Source organism: Vulpes lagopus, chromosome 3, assembly GCF_018345385.1.
Source record: "Vulpes lagopus strain Blue_001 chromosome 3, ASM1834538v1, whole genome shotgun sequence".
Classification (NCBI taxonomy): Eukaryota; Metazoa; Chordata; class Mammalia; order Carnivora; family Canidae; genus Vulpes; species Vulpes lagopus.
The window spans coordinates 28,928,791-28,956,744 of record NC_054826.1 but is presented as its reverse complement, the minus strand read 5'-3'; the positions used below and the strand labels follow the sequence as shown (position 1 = coordinate 28,956,744).

General features: G+C 44.0%; 2 protein-coding genes across 6 annotated transcripts in view; one reads left to right on the top strand and one right to left on the bottom strand.

Moving 5' to 3' along the window:
- Positions 1-6,499, bottom strand: part of ARHGEF37 (Rho guanine nucleotide exchange factor 37) — a 60,060-nt gene extending 53,561 nt beyond the window's left edge. Inside the window, exon 1 of one of the 2 annotated variants that reach the window (XM_041747612.1) lies at positions 6,246-6,499. In XM_041747612.1, coding sequence (XP_041603546.1) covers positions 6,246-6,300 — 55 coding nt within the window. In that variant the 5' untranslated portion in view covers positions 6,301-6,499. Of the gene's footprint in view, positions 1-5,655; positions 6,104-6,245 lie in introns of those variants that run through there. The other variant, XM_041747613.1, reaches the window with a different exon arrangement.
- An 18,658-nt stretch (positions 6,500-25,157) lies between these two features.
- The window catches only part of CSNK1A1 (casein kinase 1 alpha 1), a 50,777-nt gene continuing 47,980 nt past the window's right edge, over positions 25,158-27,954 (top strand). For all 4 annotated transcript variants that reach the window (XM_041747252.1, XM_041747251.1, XM_041747249.1 and 1 more), the window contains exons 1-2: positions 25,158-25,751; positions 26,384-26,490. In XM_041747252.1, the coding sequence (XP_041603186.1) occupies positions 25,629-25,751; positions 26,384-26,490 (230 nt within the window). In that variant the 5' untranslated portion in view covers positions 25,158-25,628. The remainder of the gene's footprint in view (positions 25,752-26,383; positions 26,491-27,954) is intronic.

Sequence of the window (27,954 nt, the reverse complement as noted above, 5' to 3'; positions counted from 1 at the left end):
ATCAAGCCCCATGTCGGGCTCCGCTCTCATTGGGGAGTCTGCTAGGGATTCTCTTCCTTCCCTCTCACTCTGCCCCCTTCTCAAATGAAAATAAATGAATCTTTTAAAAAAGAAAGAAAAAAAGAAAAACAAAGGGAGGAAACACCTATAGAAACAAGAGTGGCCAAACTGGGGTCCTGCCTAATGTGCCTGGTGTATGAGGACATATATAACAGTCAGAGAGAAGGGTACTGTACAAAGAGCTTCCAAAACTATAAACCCAGAAATCTGGGATGGACAGAATTATAAGAATAACTTCTAAAGCTCTGTCCCTGCTATGACTGCCATGTATATATAAGATTTACGTTCAGGGGGCACCTGGTGGCCCCTGGTGGTGAGTATCTGCCTTCAGCTCAGGTCATGATCCATGGAGCCTCAGGACTGTGCTCTCTGCTCAGCAAAGAGCCTGCTTCTCCTTCTCCCTCAGCCTCTCCCCCATGCTCCTGCTTATATTCTCTCTCTCTCTCTCTCTCTCTCTCTCATGTGCACACATGCTCTCTCAAATAAATGAATAAAACCTTAAAAAAAAAGATTCATGTACAGAAAAAGTAAGAAATAGGTACACCCTTTGATGGCTGGACTTCAAGAAGCACTGTGAAGGCCTGGAGCCAGGAAACCCAAATTCAAATCCTGATTCTGCAATCAATTGGCTAGCTTTCTCAGGATGCTTTTAACCTTCTTTATAAAACAAAACAAAACAACAAAAAACAAAACAAAACCTTCTTTATAGGGTGGTTATAAGATTTCATAATATAATCCATGTAAAGTGCTTAACAGAGTACCTGGTACAAGGCAAGCTCTCAATATCGGTAGCAGTTGCTTTCGTTACTATTATTGTTAAACTGGAAAGAATAGCACTACCATGGATCCAATGGATCAAGAAATCGTCTAAGGACATTTGGTTAATCATATTCAAGCAGATGGTGACAACAGCTGATCATGATAATAATAGGTAATAGGAATGAAACACCAGAGCCTCAGAGGGCCGGTAACACCAAAGAAATAGAGTTGAGGACTGAGGGACTGTGAGACTGAGCCCTGATTACATTACCTGCTTCAGCCATGACAGAGACTGATCGACTGATCGTCTTTGGAATTTTTTTTTTTTTACGATTAGCGAGAGAGGAAGAGACTCTCAACCTGACTCCAACACAGGGCTCAATCTCACGACCTTGAGATCATGAGCTGAGCCAAAATCAAGAGTCAGACACTTAACTGAAAGTCCAGGTACCCCTGGACTTCTTTAGGAGCTAATATATTTTCTTTCCTCACCCTTCTTTGGCCTTAGCCATTCTGAGTTGGGTTTCTGCCGCTTTGGTAAAATCAGAGGGTCCCTCAGCCTTTTGAAAGGGAAACAGAGCTCACTGGGAGCCAGCATAGGTTAGCAAAAAACAAAAACAGAATTACCAGACTATCCTCATTCCCTTACTGAAAGGCAGCTAGGTCAGCAGATCAAAGGAATGCTGTAGACTCGAGTAACTGGCCCAGCAAGGTGCTTACGTATTTCTAAGGAGTGTCTCTAAGGAGCAAGACCTGTGGTGATGGAGACTGAGAGCTAGGGGTGTGGGTGGAGGGGGCCAAAGGACAGTAATATGAACTAAAAACTCATAAAACTACACTATTCAAAGAATGTTGATCAGTCTCAACCTCTGGGATCTGCCAGTTTGATTAAAGAGATGAAAGCACTATTCTTTCAGTGCTTTCTTCTCTAAGGCCACCTGAATCTAAACCTCTACCACCTTTCTCCTGGACTACTAGAACAGTCTCCTGATTGGATGCACAGCACCAGAGTGTTTCAAAAACATGAAACTGACTGCTTTACTTCTCTGCTTGAAACCCGGACAAGTTTTTCCTGACTCACATCCCCCTTCCAAAGAAGCACTCCTTTCCCCCCAATAATTATATTTCTTATCCTATTTGTTTTACTGTTTCATTTAATAAAGGGTAAGCTCCATGAGGGCAGGGATTATGTCTGTTTTATTCACCAACACGTTACCTAGTGTCTATTCTAGGTCAAGTACATGGTAGGTGCTCAATTAATTGAATGAATTAAAGATATGAACAAACACTGACAGATCAAACTGCCAAGACACTGTAACAAGTGGAGTTAGACTAAAATGATCATACACAACTCTTTGGAACCACCAAAAAGTTTAAGGTCAGGTGAGAGACAGCAACTCCCCTCGAATTTTATATAAGTGGAATTCTAGAGTATGTACTCTTTTTGGTCTGGCTTCCTCTCCTCTTTCTTTTCAGCGAAAGAATATCCATGCACTGGATAAAGAACTGATTTTCTATTTTTTTAATACAAAAAACCTGGAGCTAGGGATGGAATGTCTGGATCACAAGAAAGGTATATATTCAACTTTTTAAAAAAATAAAGTGGTTGTGCCATTTTACATTTTCACCAACGGTGCATACAAGTTCTAGTTTCTCCACATCCTTATCAACACTTGCTATAGTCAATCTTTTTAATTTTAGCCGTCCTAATAGATAGGAGGTGGAATCTCAATGTGGTTTGGATGTGTATTTCCCTAATGATGAATTATCTTGAGTATCTTTTCAAGTGCTTACCAACTACATGGACATCCTAGTTTGTTCAAATTACATAAGAGGCTCTCACTCATTACATAATTTAGACAAACAATACAGAATTTATAGGGAGTATATAGTCCTCCATTACCAATCCCATCCCCAAAATCCACACAGATAACCAAAGGTGCATACGAATCACCCAGGAGCACTTGTCAAGCATGCAAACTCTTGCCCCCACCCTTGAAGATTCAGATTCAGGCAGTGAGGAATGAGGTTATTTCCACAAGCCCCTAGGTGATTCTGATGCAGGTAGTCTATAGATCATTTCTTGAGGAAATTCTGCTTTTAATCTCATCCTACTTAAGAAATGTTGGAGGAATGAAGGCAGCGAGGCTGGAAGGAGAAACATGAAAGGGGTCCTTGGGTTCAAATAAGGAAGAGTCTTGGACTGAGAGTGCAAGTATGTTTGCTCTATGTTATCCTATGCAGCACCAAATGTTTGGAATCTAAAGGTCAAATTAGAAAGAACTTTTTAGGAGCACCTGGCTGGCTCAGTTGTTAGAACATGTGACTCTAGATCTTTGGAGTTGTGGCACCATCAAGCCCCATGATGGGTGTAGAGCTTACTTTAGAAAAACAAAACAGGGACACCTGGGTGGCTCAGTCAGTTAAGTGTTCGAATTTTGATCTCAGCTCAGATCTGATCACAGGTCATGAGTTCAAGCCCCATGTTGGGCTCCACGCTGAGCCAATAAATAAAATCTTTAAAACAGGGGCACCTGGGTAGCTCAGTCAGTTGGGCATCTCCCTTCGGCTCCAGTACTGATTTAGAGGGCTTAATCCCAAGATCAAGGTGCTCAGTGGGGAGTCGGCTTCTCCTTCTCCCTCTGCCACTTCCCCTGCTTGTGCTTGCGTGCTCCCTCCCTCTCAAATAAGCAAATCTCTAAAAAATAATAAAATAAAATATTTAAAACAAACAAAAACCCAACCTTCTAACAGAGCTACTGTGAAACAAAATCAGGTCACAGAGGCAGGAAAGGAAGGAACTTGCCAAAGTCACTGAGCTTGCAGAAAAAAAGACTTCTCTGGGTTGAGAAATGATTGGCTGAAGGGGAGGCAGAGGGGGGCAAGAGACATTACACACATACACATTCTCTGTTTTTTAGAAAAAAAACTCTCCTTTATAAACACCCAGAGAGGAATGTAACCCACCAGACAGGTAGTATGCATCCTAACCCAAATTAAATAGCAGCTATTTGCCCTAAGCCATATTTCCCTGACTCTATTTGCAAGGCCTAAAATGGTAGAGAAAGGAGACAACACACTATTTTGTAAGAGCAGTTCTTTTTATAGGTAAGTAGGCCCGCCCCAGGCCCTGTCCTCACAATTTTGGATCTGCAGATTTCAAAACTCTTAAGCCTGTCAATAAACAAGCAATAGGCTTTGGACAATCAAGCTCAACAAATGCTATTTTGCTTCAGTTACAGCTCTCAAACACCACTACCCCCCCCCACTGGTTAAATAAAAAGCCATTTATTTGATCTAGAACAGAATCAACCAAGGCTCTGTTTACCACGGCAAGCTGCTGATCCAAGAGGGATGAGAGCCAACTGCCAGTAACTCCTGTACCCTGGCAGAAACTCAGCTGAGCCCCCACCAGCTGGCAAGACTGGGTGTTGCCCAGGTCCCCACATCCCCCCTCCTCTTTCCTCTCATCTAAAAACAAGTGATACAGGTGCTGGTTCCATTCGAGAGGCAAGCAAGGCCCAATAAACAGTCCTTATTAGAATGTCTGGTAGCTTCTTCTTTCAGCATTTCACCTTAGGCCAAATATTGATGTGCACTGTTGCACTTTTATTTAGATTATCATCACCCAGATACGCATTGTCGCTCATAAGTCATAATAAGTGTTCACTTTGTGGTTTCACGTTGACAATTATTTAAAATTTATTTCAGATATAGCCCAAGGTCTTCCAGGTCATCACCTCTCCTAACTGGCACAGCTATGAGCCACTGCGGTTCTGTGCACCAGCACTTTTACTGAACACTTCCTAAGGGTCAATCACTGGGCTCAACAATCATTCTTAAGTCTGACAATAACTGGAGGGATGAAGCAGACAATCTCTCTTTTACAGCTGAAACTGGACATTGGGCTGAAACGAATACTACACTATATAAGTGAACTTGAATTTAAAAAAATCTTGAAAGAAAAAAACAAAAAACAAAAAAACTGGGCCCTGAAGAGGTTAAAGTATGTGTCCAAGATCACACGGCTAGCAGAGTCAGGACACTGGACTGACAGCAGGTACTTGCGTCTTTCCTAGCTATCTCCCTTTAAAGCAGAAAAAAAAATTTTTTTTTTTTTTCCCTCTGAACAGCGCAGCCTGAGTGCCAGCCTTCGGTCCTTTCTTACGGCAGAATGCTTCATGTCAAATCTGAAACTGTGTGCAAGGTTCCGCGTGAACCCCTCTGTGGGGAGGAACCCAGATCTCTAAGGGGTCAGGGACCCCAAGAAGGCGAAGCACGGGGCCAGGCTGCTGTCAGTTTCTCTTCCCCCCTGCAGATTCTGGGCGCTCGCTGCACAGGGAGGGAAGCACTGCAGCCCTGAGGAGCTGAGCCGGAGGGTCAGGCTTCTGGTCCCCCTTTGGCACTACTTTTCGGTCCTTGGCCAAGGCCACTCAACACAGGGAGTGCACATTTCCTTTCTCTCTTTCCCCCTGGCCTATAATCATAATTATATTTTCCTCGGCAAGGATTCTTTAATATTGCTTGTATTTTTCCATTGTTTCAACCTAGGGATTCTTATTAAAAGTCACCCCAGGGGCAGCCCGGGTGGCCCAGCGGCTTAGTGCCACCTTCAGCCCAGGGCGTGATCCTGGAGTCCCGGGATCGAGTCCCACATCGGGCTCCCTGCATGGAGCCTGCTTCTCCCTCTGCCTGTGTCTCTGCCTCTCTGTGTGTGTGTGTCTCTCGTGAATAAATAAATGATATGTTAAAAAAAAAAAAGTCACCCCAAATCCTACCCAGGGATAAACAAACCGATGCAAGAAATAATCCTTTTTCCCCCCCAGGCCACCTTACCTCTCCGGGCCTCAGCGCCCCACCTGTAAAGGGTCACGTGGATCAGGCTGCTCGCAGTCCCGAAAGAGCCCCAGACACAAAGCTCGACCGCGCGCCCCCGCGTCCCCGCCTCCCCGCCGCCCTCCCGCGCCCCTCGGCGCCCAGCCCGCCGGCCCTGGCCCTGGCCCTGGCCGCGGCCGCCGTCTCGGGGCGCAGGGGCTCGGGGCGCCGGGGAGCCGCCGCGGCGGGAGGGGCGCCCCCTTCCTTCCCCCGCCCCGCGGCCGCGCCGGGCCTGGGCGCGCGGGTCCCACGGAGGGCGCGGGAGGGCGCGGCTCTGCCCACGCTGCGCGCGTGCGTGCTCCGCGGAGGGGCGGCCCGGCCGCGAGCCTTTGTCGCTTGTCTGCGGCCAGGTTGTTGTCCCGTCGCCGCTCCCCCACCCGCCCGGCCCCGGCGTGGCCCTGGCCGCCCGCGCCCTGACTGCGGCTGCGGGGAGCGCCGCACCCACCGCGCCAGCTGGGGCAGCCGCCTCCCCGGCCGGGCTCGGCACCCCCAGACGCCGCCCAGCGCTCCGGCCGCCCGCCGGGGAGCGGGACCCGCGCGCCCCCGAGTACCTGTGTCCGCGTGCGCGTCCCGAGCACCAGCTGTTAGCGGGGACCTCGCTGTCATTCCCGGGGCGTCCGCCCAGGAGGTCTGGGTGCCCCTTGCCCAGCTCCGCCACGAGCTCAGCGGCCGGGCTCCCTGCGCCCCAGTGTCCTTTCCTGCGATACAAAGGTGTTGGCCCGGCCCTGCCCTGCCCCTGCCGAGAAGTGGGGCCGCGGTCAGCGCCCTCAGTGTCCAGGCCCGTGCGGCAGACGAGGTGCCCGCTCTCCGAGGTCGCACGTGGAACCTGACAACTGCTATGAAAAAGTGGCCTATCCGGGAAGGCAGACCTTGTGTGTGGGGTCAGGAATCGACTGGATTTTAGCTTTCCTAAAGCTTCTCGGTTCTAATTCTTGTTCTCATTATTAGGGCTTCCGGGTCATTATTATTAGTGAGAGCGATAGTAGTGATGCTTACGAAGTGCCAAGTGCCGGGCGCTGCACTAAACATTTTACTTGTGTCTTCCCATTGGTCTCACTCACAACTTCCCTATAAAATAGACGTGCTTCGTGTTATTATTACTGTTATTATTCTCATTTTAGAAAAACAGAGGCCAGGAAAATGAAAGTAACTTGCCCACTGTTAAAAAGCTGCTAAGCTACAGGACCAGAATTCAAATTCAGAGTGTCAGAGGCCTGGAGGTGCTTGACCACTAGTCTGCATCCATAAAAACGTGAAGACCAGGGGTGCCTGGGTGGTTGAGTAGGTTAAGCATCTGCTTGGGATCAGGTCATGATCTCAGGGTCCTGGGATGGAGCTACCCTCGCCCCCCACCCCCATTGGGCTCCCTGCTCAGTGGGGAGTCTGCTTCTTCCCCTCCCTCTGCCCTTCCCCACCACTGGTGCTCTCTCTAATAAATAAATAAAATCTTATTAAAAAACCCACATAGGGGGTGGGGGTGAATGGGTGACGGGCACTGGGGGGGGGCGCTTGACGGGATGAGCACTGGGTGTTATTCTGTATGTTGGCAAATTGAACACCAATAAAAAATAAATTTATTATTTAAAAAAAAAACAAACAAACAGACCTGAGGACCAAAATAGAGTCATCTTGAATGTGATGGATGAGAACAGCAGAAAGAGAGAGGGGGTCTAGTCTGTAGACAGGAAGAGCAAAGGAAGTTGAAAGCTTTCTGATCCATGGACTAGACTTCATGGGTATGACCTGAGAAGTCACTAGCATGGGGAAATCTATAAGGGACATTGCAACATGTAAGGAAGAACTTCTCTAACACAACATTTCAAAGTGTCCTCAGTGCCTGGGGAGAGGGAGCATCCTGCCAGTAAAGGTCAACTTTCAAAGTATAACCCTGCAGGGTGCCTGGCTGGCTCTGTTGGAAGAGCATGTGACTCTTGATCTTGGGGTTGTGAGAAGGAGCCCTATGCTGGGTGTAGAGATTATCAATAAATAAACTTTAAAACAATTAAGAAAACCCAAAATATACTATTGCATGTAACTATACTTTGGTAATAAAAAATATTTTTTTTTTGAGTCAGCATTCAAATAGAGAGGCTTATCAGGAATGGTTCAAAGAAGAGTCCCGTAAAAGTTAAAGACTGGTTTAGTCTTTAACTTTCTAAGTTTCTTTCCCATTTGGAAGGAATTTTGAAGGGATATGGAATCCTAGAGTGGTTAGGTGACCTATCCAAAGGCCCCTGGGGACTAAAGACCTGGCCCCAAAGCAAGGCTGACTTCTAAATCAGACTTCTTGTTTGTGGGGAGGGTCTTGAGTGCTTAGCACCTCAGTTCTCCTGTAAAGTATGTGTGTCAAGGGGTGTGGGGTGACCAGTCTTTTCTTGGGGGTATGGAATCATCTGCTCTACCTGTTTCACTTTAATTGCTAATGTGCACCCCTCTTCCCTGCTTGTATTGAGTATTCTGTGATTTCGGACACAAGTGTCCACACTCCTTGGGCAATTGCTGTATTACAGGGATCCTAGAAGTAGTAGGGTTCCACTTCCCCCAAGAAGTATTTATTTGGTTACTTAAGGAAAAGGAGACAAGCTAGATAGTATTTTTTTAATTAAAGATTTTATTTATTTATTCATGAGAGACACACATAGAAAGAGGCAGAGACATAGGCAGAGGGAGAAGCAGGCTTCCTCCAGGGAGCCCTATGTGGGACTCGATTCCAGGACTCTGGGATCACTTCCTGAGCCAAAGGCAATCACTCAACCACTGAGCCACCCAGGTGTCCCAAGCTGGATAGTATTTTAATTTGAAATAGACATTTCTTAGATTCTGTTTGAGGACTCTCGGTTATCTTGAATTAAACTCCTAAAGTACTAACACTAATATCCCATCTTTTATCCTAGTCTCAAATAATTTGATAAGCAGTAATCTAAAGGCCAACTTCAGAAAAGCCATTCTTTTTTCAGTGCTCCAGAGAGCTACTTGTCTGTTTTCAACTTGAAACCTCTAAAAAAAGAATCCAAGTACTTTTTGGGATTGGTTTTCTAGAACATTTACAAAGAAATGGACATCACCCTGCCCCTAATAACACTAACTCAAAGATAAGAGTTCCTTCGTCTTCACTTCTACCCTTCACAGAATGGTCAATTTTTTAAAGATTTTATTTATTTATTTATTTATTTATTTATTTATTTATTTGAGAGAAAGGGATCACGAGCAGGGGGGAAGGGCAGAGGGAGAAGCAGACTCTCACTGGGCAGAGAGGCTGAGAAGGTCCTGGGATCATGACCTGAGTCGAAGGCAGATGCTTAACTGACTAAACCACCCAGGCGCCCCAGAGTGATCAATTTTTAAATTTCTTTAAAATTTTCCTGGTTCAAAATTCAAAAGTATATTGTCAGGGCTATAGCTTACAGAATCTTTGGGTTCCTTTTAGTGCCTGGTATATTGCCTTGTATACAGTAGGTGCTGAATAAGTTTTTATTGATTAGGTGGATGAGTGAGTGTGAATTAAGAAGTTGTGGGAGACAGAGGAAGAAGTGGTTTAGGATGGGGCAGCAGACATTTTGCCTGAGATGCATGGGCTTCAAGGGAGTCCAGAAGGAACTCCCAGACCCCTTGCAAATTTGACCACGACTTTATCCAGAGATCTGTGCTAAAAGCAATTTAACATCAAGGGTGTCTAGTTGACTCAGTCATTAGAGTTTGCAACTCTTGATCTTGAGGTCATGAGTTTGAGCCCCATGTTAGGTATAGAGATTACATAAATACATACATGCATACATACATACATACATACATACTTTTTAAAAATCTTTATAAAAAAAAAAAAAGCAGCAGCATCAGACTTGAGTTGAGCACTACCTAAAGACCATGTGCCCGGAAGCCTGGGTGGTTCAGCGGTTGAGCACCTGTCTTCAGCCGGGGGCATGATCCTAGAGTCCCAAGATCGAGTCCCGCATCGGGCTCCCTACATGGAGCCTGCTTCTCTCCGCCTGTGTCTCTGCCTCTCTCTCTGTGTCTCTGTCATGAATAAATAAAATTAAATAAAATCTTTAAAAAAAAAAAAAAAGACCATGTGCCAAAAAAGGGCACTTGCTTCTCCCTCTGCCTGCTGCTCTCCCTGCTTGTGCTCTCTCTTTCTCAAATAAATAAATAAAATCTTAAAGAAAAAAAAAAAAAGACTGAGACTCTAAAAGAGGTAAGCAGTTAAAAAAAAAAAAACTTATCAGAAAAGCAAATTGGAGGGTGCCTGGGTGGCTCAATCAGTTAAGCATCAGACTCTTGATTTCTGCTCGGGTCATGATCTCAGGGTTGTAAGATGGAGTCCCATGTTGGGCTCTGTGCCAGGTGTGGAGTCTGCTTAAGATTCCCTCTCTCTCTTTTTCTTCCTTTGCCCTTCCCCCCTGCCTCCCTCTCTCTCTCTCTCTCTCTCAGGGTTGTAAGATGGAGTCCCATGTTGGGCTCTGTGCCAGGTGTGGAGTCTGCTTAAGATTCCCTCTCTCTCTTTTTCTTCCTTTGCCCTTCCCCCCTGCCTCCCTCTCTCTCTCTCTCTCCCCCTGCCTCAACTCACTCTCTCTTGAGTTGAATAGCATGTCATACCAAAGCGTACCTAAACCAATCGCTGCCTGGCTTAGATGGATGATGACCCAACAGGGGGCCAGCTCCCTATGAACTATATAGTCATGTAGCCTTAATAAAATTGGAGTCTTTGGTGGGGAGAGGAAAAACAAGGGGAATGCCCTTGGGTAGGCAGCCAACAGTGTCTGCTGCAGGAGAGAGTGGGCAATTCTACAGGGAAGATGGGAGGCCAAAGATAAGGTGACCTTTCCTGCTGAGTCTTTTATCTTTTTAAGATTTTATTTTATTATTTATTCATGAGAGACACACAGAGAGAGGCAGAGACATAGGCAGAGGGAGAATCTGGCTCCCTGTGGGGAGCCCGATGCAGGACTGAATCCCAGGACCCTGGGATCATGATCTGAGCCTACGGCAGTTGCTCAACCACTGAGCCATCCAGGCGTCCCCTTGCTGAGTCTTTAAAGAAAGAATTCTTACCAAGCAGATAGGCATGGAAAGTTATGTGAGGTAGAAAGGATTGCATATGTGCACATCAGTATGCAACTACTTTGTGTTTTCAGAAAATGCAATCACTTCATTATAACTGGATTGAATGCTATACATTGGAGTGTGCAGTGACAGCTGCAGGCAGGCACCATATTGTGGAAGGCACGTAAGGCATGCTAAGGAATTTAAACTATTTCTGTAGGCAATGGGGGAGTCATTGAGGAATGGGGACAGCGTGAGATTATGTGAATTTTAAAAACATCTAGTAGGAAACAGATCCTGGAACAATATAAGGCTGAAGGCTGGGAGATTAGTTAGAAAGTTGTAGTATTCAGCCAGGGAAGAGATAATAAGGCTTCAGGTTAAGGCTGTAGTAATAGTGAAGTAGAAGAGGAAAGGATAAGAATAAAATGTTGAAGATATATCTGATAACCTACAGGATGTAAGAGAATGGAGAACCTAGGCCAACTCTGAGATTTTTGTCTTGAACAACTAGGTGCACATTTGGAATCTTTACTAAAGAAAGGGCATCCTAGAGAAGGAACAGGTTTGGGGCAAAGGTTTGGGAGGAAAGTAATGAGATTACTTTTAAAGCAGCTGATACCCGGAGTATATCCAAGTGAAGGTGTCCGGTAGGGAGATGGGTGTAAGGTTCTGAGAGAAGCAAGTTGGGATTGGTAATGCAGATTTGGAAGTACCTGAGCATAAGGGTGAATGAAGTTGGCCTGGGAAAACAGGAAGGATGTGAAGAGAAGAAGGCCAAGCGAGCACAAGCAAGAGGCAGGCAGAGATAGGGGAGCTGGCAAAAGAGACGGGGTAGGAATAGTTAGATAGAATGGGAGGTGAGCCAGCCTTGTATTAAACTTCCTTGTAGGGGATCCCTGGGTGGCGCAGGGGTTTAGCCCCTGCCTTTGGCCCAGGACACAATCCTGGAGACCCGGGATCGAATCCCACGTCGGGCTCCCGGTGCATGGAGCCTGCTTCTCCCTCTGCCTGTGTCTCTGCCTCTCTCTCTCTGTGTGTGTGACTATCATAAATTTAAAAATAATAATAATAATAATAAACTTCCTTGTGAAAAATTTCCTTTGACTGTTGTGCTTTAGCCTGGTCACACAGCACCAAGTCAAACCACAGTTAAAATATTTGGCCAGTACCCTTTCAAGTTTTGTTTGAATTATTTTAATATCTGATTTTTATTTATTGGTTCCTAGTTGGAAGTCCCCTTAGTCAATGCAATGCTTTCCTGGAAACCTCATGAGAAAAGAATGTCTGATGATAAAGAGAAACTCCTTCTTTTGCAATGTGCACTCCTTGTCCTGGAATACAGCTTCAAGGGCCTGTTGTTGCACATTTAAGGATCTGTAATTGTGTGGGCAAGTGTGTAATTAAATTGTAAGACAGTAAGTTGATAAAACCTTTGTGATTCAGCAATCTCAGTTCTGTTCATTTATCCTAAAGAAATCCACACAAGTGCACAAAGATACGTGCATAAGATTGTTTATTGGGACTTTTAAAAAAATAATCAGGGATGCCTGGGTGGCTTGGTGGTTGAGCGCCTGCCTTTGGCTCAGGGCGTGATCCTGGGTCTGGGGATCAAGTCCCACATCAGTCTCCCTGCGAGGAGCCTGCTTTTCTCTCTGCCCGTGTCTCTGCCTCTCTCTCTCTCTCTCATGAGTAAATAAATAAATTGTTAGGAAAAAATGATCAAAGTAAAGAGCTGGAAATAGTCTAAATAACTGTACACAGGATGTAGTCAACTCAATTCCAATGTCTATGTCATAGACTACTATGCAACCAATAAAAAGAATAAGGTTTATCTATAGTCATGGACATGTAAAGATGTCCATGTTACAGATATTGTTTTTTTTTCAATTGAAAAATTTTAAAGATTTTAATTTATTTATTCATGAGAGAAATTTACATACTAATAAGTGCTATGAAGGAAAATAGAATAGGGTAAAGACCTGAAGAGTAGCTAGGTATGATGAGGGGATGTGGGTTATTTTTAAAAATTTAGTCAGGAAAAATGTTTCTCAGGAGAGAACATCTTAGCTGTGATCTGAATGAAGTATGGGAGTGTATTAAGAGTTCTCCAGAGAAAGAGAACCAATAGGTTTGTGTGTGTGTGTGCGCGCACGCGTGGAGAGAGAGAGAGAGAGAGAGAGAGAGAGAGAGAGAGAGACGGGGGTGGGGAGGAAATTTATTTTAAGGAATTGACTTATGTGATTGTGGAAGCTTAATAAGTCCAAAATCTTCCGGGTAGGAGGCAGGCTGGGTATCCAGGGAAGAGTTGCAGTTTGAGACCAAAGGTTGGTTGTGAGCAGAATTCCTTCTTTTTTTTTTTTTTTTTTTTTAAATTTTTTTTTTTTTATTTTTTTTTAATTTTTTTATTTATGATAGTCACAGAGAGAGAGAGAGAGGCAGAGACACAGGCGGAGGGAGAAGCAGGCTCCATGCACCGGGAGCCTGATGTGGGATTCGATCCCGGGTCTCCAGGATCGCGCCCTGGGCCAAAGGCAGGCGCCAAACCGCTGCGCCACCCAGGGATCCCCAGAATTCCTTCTTACTTGGGGGAGACCAGTTTTTGTTTTATTAAGGCCTTCAGTTCTTTGGATGAGGCCCACCCACATTGTGAAGGGTATTCCGCTTTACTCAAAGTTCACCTATTTTAAATATTAATCTTTTCCAAAAAACACCTTTGCAGAAATGTTCAGAATAACGTTTGACCAAAGATCTGGGCACCATGGCCCAACTGAGTTGACACATAAAATTAACCATCACAAGTCCATCCCTTGTCAACTTGGCACCCCTGTGCATCCCCTGAAACCATACTGAGTCTTTGAATAGACAATAACAAGGTCACACTTTCATCTAACATGACACAACTATCTTGTGTACAAAACGAAAGCAGGCTCTTTCTCTATAAGAGGATGCAAATAACAATGCAGTGTTTGAACTTGTTCAGGAAGTACAAAAACTTTGCTCAAATTCTTGACACTTGCCTAGCCCCCTCAAGTGTTATTCTAAGTTATCTGACTCCAGCCTTTTCCTGGGCATTTTACGTTAGACTGTTCAGATCCAGCTGGGTGATTCTGGCCATGCATTATGCTAGGCTTCAGAAGTCAGCAAAAGTATTAGAAAATGACTAAATCCACAAGGTGGCAGTATTGTATAACTATTGAAAACCATGACACAGCATGGGTTCTTGAACATACCCACCCTCTGTGGCATATTCTGTGATCTATTAAGTGAAAGTCTGTTTTTATATCTTCACTAAATCTTGAAATAAAGGAGCAGTTTCCCAGGGTGTTTTACAGTTCTGAGATGCATGGATTGGAGAAATAAAAAAGCAGGATTTTTTTTAGAAGCATAAAAGTAAAAGAAAAAAAAATCATAAAAGTCTGAGTTCAAGCGCACGATGCACCTTTGGCTTACTGAGTGCACTTGGGCAAGTTAACTGAGATCTCAGATTTAGAGATCTGCCTCAGTTGCCCTACCTAAAAATTTAAAACAATTAGGGGAAACTGACCAGCTCAGTAAAGCATGTGACTCCTCATCTCTGGGTCCTTATTTCAAGCCCCACACTGGACATAGAATTTACTTTAAAAAAAATAAAAATGGAAAACAATGAAGGGGGCCCTAGGTGGCTCAGTCAGTTAAGCATCCGACTCTTGATTTTGGCTCAGGTCATGATCTCAGTGTCCTGATCTCCAGGTTGTGAGACTGTGTCAAGCTCAGAGCTCAGTGAGGAGTCTGCTTGAGCTTCTCTCTCCTCTCCCTCTGCCTCTCCACCCCCTCAAATAAATAAATAAATCTTTTTTTTAAACTTAAACAATGAAATTATTTTTTCCATGAAATATTTTTATGACATAATATAGGTAAGAATACTACTATAATGCCATATAAATATTAAAAGTAATTATTATCATAGCATGAAAAATCAATCAGGGTAGATGTCATCTGAAAACTTGGTGTCTTCAAGTTAATTCAAAGAAAGGTTCTGAGGCCTTTATTTTTTTATTTTTTAAGATTTTATTTATTTAATCATGATATATCCACAGAGAGAGAGGGAGAGAGGCACAGGCACAGGCAGAAGCAGGCTCCATGCAGGGAACCCCTGCGGGACTCGATCCTGGGTCTCCAGGCTCTGGCCCTGGGCTGAAGGCGGCTCTAAACCGCCGAGCCACCGGGCTGCCCTTCTGAGGCCTTTAGATTAGCCTAGAATATTTCATTTGTTTCCTATGATACATCTTAGTCTATGGTGACCCTGTGAAAAGTAATCATCTACATAAAGAAATCAGTTGTTGTACTGTCATAGTTATTACTTCTCTTATTTTTGGCTTTGTACAAGAATTATGAAGTTCCTATTTCAGCTGACAGCCTATCTCCTTCCACCAGGAAGGTTAGAAAAAGTCACCTCTGGCTTGAATTACCTAATAATAACAGCAGCAGAGTATATTTGTATGAGGTTTATGGCTTAAACAAAGTGCTTTTACATATCCTATTTCAACTAGGGCAGAAGCTGTGGCAATCAATGATACAGTGTGAGACAAGAAAATATAGGCTAAGAAGGTCAATAGGATTTGAAATTCTAAGCAGCAAAAGAAAATATAAAAATATTTGAGTCTTGGGGTATCTGGCTGGCTCAGTTGGAAGAGCATGTCGGGCTGGATCTTGGGGGTCATGAATTCGAGCCCCACATTGGGTGCAGAGATTACTTAAATAAACAAACACACTTAAAAGTATATGTGTGTGTGTGTGTGTGTGTGTGTGTGTGTGTGTGTAATATAGGTTAGAAGGAGCCAGAAGGTAAGTAAAAAGGGTCTTATGTCTATCACTTGCCTAGCAGAAATAACACAGAAAAGAAATAGTCATGGGATTTCAGATCAGGTTCAGGGTCCAACAGGAAGTGGGAAGGGCTGGAAAGTCTGGGGGACAGCTATTTAAATAAGTCAATTGACTTGGGAATCTGAAAGGGAAAGAGGCAGAAGAAATTAGCACCAGAATTAGGCAGGAATAAACAGTGCTGTACAAGAGGGATAGCTAGTGGGGACAGGAGGATGGAGGTAAATAACTGAGATCAAGTAGCCAGGATCAAGAAACCAGCTAGACAGCCGGGGACTACTGGTCCTGGAGGAGCTGGGTGTCAGCCCTCAAAAGTGTGGGAGTTCAGACTCAGCAGAAAGTCAGACCCTGATAGAGCACCAAGTTGCAGAACTTCAACACTGAGAAATCCACTGAGCTACAGATGGGCTTGGCCCACCTCTTAGAAGGGGATGACTTAGTCAAATGTGGGTCTGCTCAGGTAGTGACTGCTAATTGCTCCCTATTCAGATGTAGAGCAGGCTCTGGGGTTTGGACAGGACATGCTAAGAGTGAAAGTGAACAGGCATACATCATAGAAGAGTGGTTTGGATTGTGGGGAGTTCTCAAAGGCTGGTAGTGTTGAGTAAATTGCCAGAGCTTCACCTTGCTCACATACAAGATAAATATAATGATAGATGCTCTGATGCAGGTCATGAAAAACATGAGTTTGTGCATCACAAAATACTTTATGAACTGTAAAGGGCTATACAAATATAACTTGACTTACTTTGCTTTGCTTTGTGGATTAGGGCCCTACAATCCAGAGTTCTCCCCCCCCCCCACCCCCCACCCCCCCAATCAGGCACCTGGCTCTGCTCACTGCAGAAAGTCTTTCTACAGCGGCTTTGGGCTTGGCCAGGATTTTCTGGAATCAGGATCAGTACTTCCTGGCATTAACGTGGGGAGTTGAGAGTTAACAGGATGCGTTTTAGGACCCATTCTACTCAGGAATGGCGACTCAAGCTTCTTCCAAATTTAGTCTCACAAAGAAGAGTAGATTACTATAGTGAGTAATAATGAGTCACTGGGAGCACAGTTTCGTGCCCTTGCCAATGAACAATGCAGAGGAAGAGAGCAGGGGCTGAGAAAAGGAAGGGATATAGAAATGGCAGAAACTCCAAAACACAAATAAAACTCTTCCAAATAAAAATAGCCAACACAAATATCCCCAAATGTGATGCATGACAGCACATTTCCAGGAATTAATGGTTTGTGTGATTAAAAGAGAAATATTGAAATATAATTTAATTATCAAAATGTTGCCAGGTCAGACCCACTGGGCCAGAACCAGATAACTCGGGTGAAATGGGGAACACAAGGGTGAAACAGGCATTTCATCTTCTCAAGTCCTGCCCTTAGTATGGTTTCCAATGAGTACATGGAACATCAGTGATTTGAATTTCCTTCCTGTCAGGACATATCTCTGGCATTTAAAATATGACACTGCAGAATGTTCATTGCCTGCAAATGAGTTAAAGCCTCAGGCATTATTTCAAAGCAACTCTGAAAGGAAGGGGTGGGGCTAGTGGAAACAGTATTTTAAGAAGACGGGAAACAAGCTTTGCTTGATTTCCACTGTTGAATCTCATTCCTTGCCAAGAATAAGACTGTGTTGAGTAAAATCATTTCATGGTTTCCTTCTATGAGAATCTAAAGATTTTTTTAGGTTAAAAAAAACAAACAAACCCACCCAGAAACAAAAGAAAAAGTAACGCCTACAGACATTTCACTGAGACCTCTCCCCTCACCTTTAGGGAGAGCTATACCTAAAACTAAGATTCAATTATTGCCTTTCTTAAACGCTTTAAAAAGAAGATACTTCCCAGTCTCTGCCTTGGGAGCCTCTTCTAATTTCCAACTATGTAACTCTTCCGATGTTTCACTGTTAGAGAATCTGATCTTCCCGACAAGTGGTAAGGAGAACAGGTAAGGGCCTACCCAATGGAATTTTATGTATTATCTGTATTTTAAGAAGCTGTAAAAGAAAAAGAGCATGTAAATTTCCTCCTCCTCCAAAATTTAGGAGTCATTTTCAGTAAATAGCACAATATATTTAAAGCTAGAAAGAACCTTATAATCTGACTTCTCTTTTAAAAGATTCTACCGTTGGGCAGCCCAAGTGGCTCAGCGGTTTAGCGCCGTCCTCAGCCCAGGGCCTGATCCTGGAGACCCGGAATCGAGTCCCATGTTGGGCTCCCTGCGTGGAACCTGCTTCTCCCTCTGCCTGTGTCTCTGCCTCTCTCTCTCTTTGTGTCTCTCATGAATGAATAAATTTAAAAAATTTTAAATATATATATTATGACATTGAAGCCTAGGAAAATATTTAAGGTAGAGTCACAACTAAAATCAGATTTCTTGGGATGCTCAGCAGTTGAGCGTCTGCCTTCAGCCCAGGGCCCGATCCCAGAGTCCCAGAATCCAGTCCTGCGTTGAGCTTCCTGCATGGAGCCTGCTTCTCCCTCTGCCTGTTTCTTTGCCTCTCTCTCTCTCTCTCTCTCTCTCTGTCTCTCTGTCTCTCAAAAATAAATAAATAAAATCTTTTAAAAAAAATAATAAAATAAAATTCCGATTTCTCTGACTATGTAGGTCAGTATACATTTCCTCATATCACTTTACCTAGTCCTCAAATACTCTACTTTTGTTTCTCCTCTCTGACCTCAACTACTTTTTAATAATAAAATTAATTTCCATTCCTCTATTATTGTTTCCATGGGCTTTTACTTATTTTTTTTTTTAAGAATTTTATTTTATTTATGATAGTCACAGAGCGAGAGAGAGAGGCAGAGACACAGGCAGAGGGAGGAGAAGCAGGCTCCATGCACTGGGAGCCCGACATGGGATTCGATTCCGGGTCTCCAGGATCGCGCCCTGGGCCAAAGGAAGGCGCCAAACCGCTGTGCCACCCAGGGATCCCCATGGGCTTTTACTTAAAGTTAGGAAAACTTCCAGGTCCTCTACTACTCTAACTGTAGATGGCAATGATTTACCTACATAGGTGATGAAGGACACATTCTCATTTAATAAAGTACACTGAAGTGCCTAACTTAAGCATTTAAATTAAGATTACTGTAGTAAGGTTAATCTTACTACAGTAATCTAAGGTTAATCTTAGTTTAATCTAAGTTTTAGAACACTGTTGAGCTGAATTCTTCTCCATCTCTAAGACCTTGCACACTTATTTTCATGGGAATACTTGAGCTCATGTGAAATATAGGAGATGTGAAAACATATGAGACTATTCTGTTTTTCCATTTGGTTAACTGCAGTCTTGATTTCGAGAGGCCTTTGATTTCATTTTCTCTTACAGGAAACTAGTCTTCCCCTCTCCAACTAAATCTAAATATCTGTAGAATACAATTGTTTCACTAAAGGCCAACAAATGTGTCTTGTTAGCTGTGTCCATAATAGGGTCATTTTCAATTGTATGAGCACATCCTTGTAAACCACAGACTTGCAAAATTCTTGAGATTTTGAAATGGGTGGGGAAAAGAATAGTAGAGCAGCAAAGAAAAGCTACCTTCTAACTAAATTTATTAGGTTTTACAACAGGTGGTCAGAAAAGAAAACCTAACAACCTCTTTTAAGGATAGAGTGAGAAAATTAAGATTTAAATTCATAAAGATAAATTTAAGAAATGAGAGGATAGTTCATGAATATGAGTTTGATCATCACAAACTGTACCAAAATGGAAGATTTTATGATACAAGGAGTTTTAAGACTCACAGCATTTCTAGAAATATATCCTAATCAATTAATTTTGGATGTGAGCATAGATTTAGCTACACAAATATTCATTAAGACATTGTTTATGCTATCAAAAGTTTGGAAACAACCAGAATACTCAATTGGGGTTGGTTAAATGTTGGTCCATCAATACAATATATACTTATAGGTGGACATTAAAAATGATTCTTTGGGGGAATCTGGGTGGCTCATTTGCTTAAGTGTTCAGATTCTATTTCAGCTCAGGTCATGATCCCAGGGTTGTGAGTTCAAGCCCTGCATTGGCACTCCACCCTGGGTGTGGAGCCTACTTAAAAAAAAATAATAATAATAGTAAATAAAAATAAAAATGATTTTTTTAAGTTACATGTGTTAAAAAACAAAATTCAACCCAGTAAATTTGAACATCTAATTGGCTTTATTAAATGATTCATGATTCTGTACATTGCATCTCACCTGGCAAGTAGAGGGCAGCTCCAAGCAGTCGTACAAAATGGAAGGCTTGTATAGGAATGAGGGTGGGGCAAGAAAATTATACACAAAAGAAAAGAAAGGATTGTTTCCAGCAGGATCACCTCCCCTGAGGGGGAAGGGCAAGGGGTCTCATTATACAGATTACCTCACCTTCCTTTGGGGAGATGGAGGAGGCCTAAGAGACAGTTTATCTCATTGGTGGTTATCACAAATTCTTGACTGACCGGTTAAGGCTTACATTTCTGAGGGAGGTTGAAACTACAATTAGATTAGGCCTGGTCTACTGTCTTGGGGCCTTTACTCAGGAGAGGCTATCTTGGGCCTGTGGTTTTCCTTTTAACCTATGGGAACATGTGTCCGACAAATTATTAACTGAGGAAAAAAACAGATCTCAAAACTGAATGTGCATTATGAGAACTTGTAAATTTTAATAAATATATGTATACACATATTTGATAGATATACTCACACCTAACACACACACACAAACACACACAACATGCATATAAAAAGACTGGGTATTTATACACAGAAAAATGTTAACACTTGGTGATTATCTCTTAAGAGATTTTTATTTTCTTTTTTTTCTGATTTATCTAAATTTTTCTTTTTTTTTTTTAAAGATTTATTTATTTATTTATTTATTTATTTATGTTAGACACACACAGAGAGAGAGAGAGAGAGAGAGAGAAAGTCAGAGACACAGGAGGAGGGAGAAGCAGGTTCCATGCCAGGAGCCTGACGTGGGACTCGATCCCGGGACTCCAGGATTGCGCCCTGGGCCAAAGGCAGGCGCTAAACCGCTGAGCCACCCAGGGATCCCCTATCTAAATTTTTCAAACGAATATTTGTCACTTATTAAAGTATTTATCTATTTGTTCATTCATTCATTTAGAGAGTGCGTGTAAGGGGAGGGGCATAGGGTGAGGGAGAAAATGAGAATTCAAAGCAGGCTCCAAGCTCAGCACAGAGCCTGATGTGGCCAGATCTCATGAACCTGAGATCATGACTGGAGCTGAAATCCAGAGCCAGAGGCTTAATCAACTGAGCCATCCAGGCATCCCAAATATTTGTTATTTATAAGAAAAAGAACAGTACATGTTTTATATCTATATATGATTATTAAAAAGTCATTGGGTAACATACAATGGAACTTATCAATCTTCAGAATCTTGAAGCCATATGAGTCAAAAGCATAAATAAGTTCAGAGAATGAAATTAAATACATTTATGGATAATGATTCTATCAAAAGTTAAAGAAATGTTCACAGAATGTCTCATGTATTTGAAGTAGCTATCATAGATGCAGCAATCCACTTTTACAAAACCTCATGAACAATGAGGAGGAGGAAAAGAGGAACTGAGACAAGAAAGGGATGCAGAAATTGCAGTCACCGTAAAAGACTGTTAAACAGACTAAATGGATCGTCACTTTGATCCAACAGGACATTTCTGATGGACTTGTTTTCAGTGACTTCACTAACTTACTTATCCAATGCTGTTTGTGCACAAAGCAGTCTAACAGTTGAACTGCACTAAGACAATGTTTGACATCTTCTAAGACATTCCATTTTTTCAGAGATCCCTGGGTGGCTCAGCAGTTTATCGCTGCCCAGGGCCTGATCCTGGAGACCAGGAATCGAGTCCCACATCAGGCTCCCTACATGGAGCCTGTTTCTCCCTCTGCCTGTCTGTGTGTGTGTGTGTGTCTCTCATGAATAAATAAATAAAATCTTAAAAAAAAAAAAGACATTCCATTTTTTCTATTTATTTGTACTAAACAACTCTGAGATTGGCAGACCACTCTTGTTTTCATTTTCTTCCTTACAGCATCCATCTATAATTATTGTGCTTGTCTTTATCATTTTACTCAAAACTGCACTCTGGTTACTGTGACCTTTCCTTGGGTAAGTACTGTGGCTTTACAAAGTTTTCAATTCATTTTGACCTCTTTATGAACATAGAAGTAATCACTAGGGGATGATTGTCCCAAATTTCATTCTACTCCTTTTTCTAATTCCTTTGGTTAGAGGTTGGGGTTCTAGACCTTTCTTTGTCACTAAGATCTGTGTGATCTTGGAAAAGCCTCTTGTGTCCTAGCAGACACAATGTGTGTGAAGCCACTCTGTACATTGCAAAGCTTTTAAAAATGTGATTATTGAAGTAGATGATCTCTAAATTTCCCTCAAGGTCTAAAATCTTTAGTCTATATTTTTGGTTGTATTTTTAGTGAATTCATGTGATCCAAGAATTGCATTTTGGCACATTTTAGAAGACTCCTTCCATTACACCAAAGCTGCTGCTGATTCGATATGTAAAGAATGATATGTAACTTTAATAGTAGCACCAAAAACAGGTAATTCTTCAATTGCTGAGGTTGAAAATTACCAGAAATGATGCATGATTTTAAGAAAAAGCCTGAGTCATAGTCAATGCCTAAAAACTTTATTTTCTACATTACCCCCTCCAACATTTGCCCTTAAACCTGACAAATTTCTTTCTTTCTTTCTTTTTTTTTTTGGACAAATCTAAATCTTAAGATGGAAGTAATTGAAATCAGCTTTTTGGAGCATTTTGCTGGATATTGTCAATGCTGGAATAGTGACTACAACAGGCAGGAAACAAATGAGGAGGCTCACCAAATATACACATTAAAGCAAATCTCAAAGTTGGAAGGGCTTCTATAGGTCATTGAGACGGGTGGGTCCCAGTGTGTTTGATTTCAAAAGTTTATAAAAGTTCAAAATAAACAGCAACAACCAAAAAGGAGGGCAAACATACAGGGTCCCTGGGTGGCTCAGTGGTTTAGCACATGCCTTTGGCTCAGGGCATGGTCCTGGAGTCCAGGGATCAAATCCCACATCGCCCTCCCTGCATGGAGCCTGCTTCTGTCTCTGCCTCTCTCTCTGTGTTTCTCATGAATAAATAAATAAAACCTTAAAAAAAAAAAGAGGGCAAACATAAAAATGTCAGTTTTTAACTTTGACAAATAAGGATACAAACAAAAGAACAAAACAATCATCTACCATTGGGACCCTTTTACAAAAAAGGGCACTGTAGGGGCACCTGGGTGATTCAGCCGGTTAAGCGTCTGCCTTTAGCTCAGGTCATGCTTCCACGATCCTGGGATCTAGCTCCATGTCCGACTCTCTGCTCATTGGGGAGCCTGCTTCTCCCTCTCCCTATGATGCTCCCCCTGCTTATGCTTCCTCTCTGTCAAATAAATAAATAAGATCTTTTTTAAGAGGGAAGACACTTTAATGACATGTGTAGGAAGATAAAACTCAGATAAAATCTCAGAATAAAGTACAAATTGAAATTAAATAAATGAAGAAAATATGCACTATACTGCTCTTATTTTTCTAATATCTTTATGGAAAACTGCTAGACTTGCCCCTGTCCATACACAAAGCTTTGGGAATCCTTAATCTACTCCCTTCCATGCACACCCCAACCCCCTTCCCCCATTCCATCTCCTACACTGCATCAATTCTATCCTCACCACGTCAAAAAATCGCCTTAAATGTATATCCCACCCAGTGTGGGGAACTCCTCAAGCTGTGGAATCCGTTAAATCTTGGAGTCTGTGGTAGAAAATCAGCAGGATAGTAGCTATCTCTGGGAACTTCAAGATGCTTATGCTTGGCTTTTTTTTTTTTTTTTTTTTTTTTAAGACTAGAATCTAACAGCAGAGAATTTTAAGTACGCCAACCGTGCTTTAGAGTCGCTAAACGAAAATTGAGTCACTAAATAGTGCTGGTTTGGGACTCAGGCAATCTTGAGTTTTGGTGGACCACAACTTCATTCTAGGACACCTGGGTGGCTCAGCGGTTGAGCGTCCGCCTTTTGGCTCAGGTGGTGATCCTGGGGTCCTGGGGTCGCGTCCCACATCCGGCTCCCTGTGGGGGGGGGGGGCACCTGCTTCTCCCTCTGCCTGTGTCTCTCTCTGCCTTTCTCCGTGTCTCTCATGAATAAATAAATAAAATCTTAAAAAAAAAAAAAAACCCGCTTCATTCTAAAGCTTAGGGGATCTGTTTTCACATTCAACACATTTGGATTAGAGCTTTATGGATACAAGTATTTAAATCGGAATTAGAATAAAATGCAAGAATTTTAGCGAAGGTAACTTTCAGGATGAAAGTCGTTACTAATTATTGGATCAGCTTTCCAGGCTGCAGTTGTCTATACTTTTCTCCCATTTCCGTTTGAACGAACTCATTTTGAGAGATTCCGGTTGCATGTTTACAGCTGAGGTTTGATTCATCCATCAGGGGTTCATTCCTATTACAGATGAACGCTCTTACCAGGCCGTTTTCTCAGGTCAAATTCTGTAAACCAAAATGTGGTCAAGATTTGATTTTTTAATCAATCTTCAGTTAAAAGAAAAATTACCGTATAAAGGTTAACAATAACATGAACATTTGCTGTCTTAAACGTTATCAATCATATTTTGCAATAGTTGTTTCCACCTTAGGTCTCTTTTTTCTGGATCGGTACCGCAGTTTTCGGTATGACCAAGGTAGGACTATGGAGCCTTCGAGGTGAGGGGGGCGGGAATAACTTCTTTGTGCGGTTTCTTTTTTTTTTTTTTCCAGAGTTGTAAATTTTATTCTCTGTTGACTCATCTGCCTCTAAAATTATGAATCAGGTGTTAGTTCTTTCCCAACCGGGGACCAAGTGGATCAGTGGAACAACACCACCAAGAGGTGACATCATTCCTGCTTTCCCGCTTCCCCTCCCCGTAAAACGAAATTCCCCGGCACTCCATACAGCGCGTAATCCTAATTCCTAAAGAGGCTAACCCGCTAGACTCCGCCAAATTCGGGAGCCCTGACCAAAGCCAGGCCGTAAGGGCTGCTTCTCTGTCCCCGGCCACCAGAGGCGAGAGCCTCTCGCAAAACAGAAGTGGGCTGGACCAGGCCGGCCTGAGGGCGTGGCCCGGGGAAAGATCAAAGGTTAAAAAAAAAGAATCAAACAAAGAGCAAATGTCAAAACCCAACTCCCAAGGAAGGCAGGAGTTCCCATCTTCCACGAAAAATGAAGGCGACTCCTCCCTAACGCGTTCTCGAGGCCCAGGGCCGCGCGCGGACTCCCGGAGACCCGGAGGGCCCAGACGCGACCAACAGGTAGCAGGACCGGAAGTGGAAGTGAGCCCCGGGCGGGGGGCGGGGGGCGGTGAGGCGAAGCCGCCGCACGCCTGCGCAATCAGCAGGGTTGCAGGACGCATGCGTGGCTGGGCGGTGCCGGGGTGACGCTCGGAGCGTGGGCCGCGACTCTCACGGATCCGGTTCCGCCCTCCCTCTCGCTGTCGACCCTCCGGGGCTAGCGCCCGAGATCCCTTTCCCAGCGTGCTCTGCGCCGTGAAGAAGCGGCTCCCGGGGACTGGGGGCATTTTGTGTTGGCTGGAGTCGGAGTAACAAGATGGCGGCGTCGGCGGAGTGACAGGGGTCCCTCCGGGCGGGAGCCGGCGGCGCTGGTGGCAGCGGTATCGCCGCCCTACACCACCGCGCCCCTTGTCCAGCCCGCGACGTCGCCGTGAAAGCGAGCCGGCGGCGGCCGCCCAGAAACAAGTGGCCCAGTCTGGTAACCGCGAGGACCCCCTTAACAAGCCGCGGCAGCGGCCCCTGACTGAGCGGCGGCGATCAGGTTCCCCTCGGCCGATTCCGGGCCCCGTAACGCCTTGAAAGAGCCCACGTTGTCCGTTTCCTGCCGCCGTCCGCCGCAGCCTTGTTCCGCGGACGAGCCCCAGAGGCCTCCGTGCTCCCCTCAGAGGTGTCGGGGCTCGGCCCCAGGCTCCATCTTCGTCTCTCAGGATGGCGAGCAGCAGCGGCTCCAAGGCCGAATTCATTGTCGGAGGGAAATACAAACTGGTACGGAAGATCGGGTCTGGCTCCTTCGGGGACATTTACCTGGCGATCAACATTACCAACGGCGAGGTAATCACCCGGGGTGGGGTTCACGACCACGCCGCGCCAGGCCTCCCCCGCGCCGGCCCCCGTAGCGCCCGGGCCTTTGCCCACCACACACGCACCTCCTGGGGAGGGGAGCCCGGGAGAGGGAGCCAGCCTTCCTGGCTTAGGAGCCTCCCCCGCTCCCTCTCCCTAAAAGGCAAGGAACCCGGTAGGAAGCGCGGGGAGAACCTATGAAGTTTCCCAGCTTGTTAAAAACGTTCTTTAATCGAACTTTTTTAAGCCGTCGTGTAAAGCGAGAACGGCGACATCGTATTTCTCTGATGCCCATGTCCGGTCCCCCCCCTCCCCCCAACGGATTTATTATATCGGGGGTTCTTGCTTTCCATCGTCAGTTTCCTTCTAAACCTCTCATTACGTTTTCTGGATGAATCATTTTCTGCACCTTCGAGGACGTGCCGGTTTCGTCACGACCCCCTGAAGAGGCCTTTGAGGCCGGTTGCCTCGTTTTATAATCACAAAGGGAGCTTTCTCTTGTGAGGCTCTCGCTTCACCTTCTAGTCTCGAGTGGGAGCTTGGCTCGATGTCTCCCCCTCCTCTCCCAAGTGACATTGAATCCTCAGGGATGTTGATGCCATCCTCCCCTCTCTCCCCTGCAGGAAGTGGCAGTGAAGCTAGAATCTCAGAAGGCCAGGCATCCCCAGTTGCTGTACGAGAGCAAACTCTATAAGATTCTTCAAGGTGGGGTGGGCATCCCCCACATACGGTAAGAACCCGTCAGCAAACGGGCGGTCGCACCGAGGGAAGGCCGGCATGGGGGAAACGGGCGGAGGCGAGCAGTAGCACCAGCGGCATCCGGGCCTTCCTGTCTGAGTTACCTGGGTTGACTGCCGAGAACCGTAAGACGCCACAGTCACCGAGATTTTTTAGTTTGCCAACTTCCTTTAGAATTTGTTTGTTACACTCTGCTCCATTTAGCTGCCGTCATTCCTCTCGGGGCTTTCACTTGAAGTTAAGTATGCGGGTCATCTTTGATCCCTACGCTGCAGGGTTGTCTGCTGCTTTCGGTACGTCGGCACCTCTGATGTTATTAGGTTTATCCAGTGGAGTGGATTTGAAGGTGCCAAGTGACCGGGTTCGGCCAGTTCGGGTTGCTATTGGAGCTGGCTTGGGAAATGGCTGCTCTTTTGTTGTGTTTTTGTTCCAACATGTCTTCCTCCTCCGCTTAGAAAATGGCGGAACGACGTGACTCAACCGCATATTCCTGCCCTTTGCTATGCTTGAGTTCATAAGTTATTCTTCCCTGGTTCCCCGTTTAGCAGCCCCGAGTGGATTAAACCTTTGAAAAGCCAAGAATAAAGGTGCGGGCGGCCATGGGGTTCAAGGAAGGAGATGGCATAATGACAGTCTGTGATCTCTGCACCAGATGGGATGTGAAATGGTTAAATTGTACTATGCAAAATTCCTCATAGCCCCTTTAAAAGTGTTAATTATTCTTTCATGAAGGGTAGCGTTTGCTACATTTCAGCTTGTGTACCAAATTTTCATGAGTAATGGCAAAGGCAGTTAGAGCTTTGCTGTGTTGAAATTGACTCAAATCAGTTGCATTAAAAATAAAGATTAATCACGGAACCACAGTGTGGTAAGTAACTTTAACCTGTTGAGTTACTTGGCCAGTAACTCCTCACAACAGGGAAATTGTGGCCTTTTGGAGGGATAGGATATTGGTGAAGGCAAACAGTAATAGGATAAAAGATGACCAGATACAGACATTGGGGTTTTTTTGAATGGTTCACTTTAAAGGTTATTTTGACTTTGAGATTAAGGAGCATCTTCCTCGAATAGAGGCTAAAGTGTAGTTTAAAGCCAATCCATTTTTCAACAGTCAAAAATAACATTTGTAAAAAAAGAACCAGAGACAGTTAAGTGGAGTGATAGTTAACTCTAATCTCTTTGTATTCCAGTTTATATTTCTTAAAACCTTGAATTTAAGAACTAGATTGCATACATTAATTCAGATGTGGAAACTGCCAATGTAATACTATCCTTAAATCTCCAGTGGTGATAGGCATTTTTATTTTTAATGGATAAATTGAATGACAAGATGTTGTATTGGTTGTTAGTGATAAATTATTTAGAAAAAACGTTCAGGTTTATTTTGTAATGTAGATGAATATGAAATCCAGGATAATGGGAGATTTTAAATGATTCCGGTTCTTCACCTCCCCCT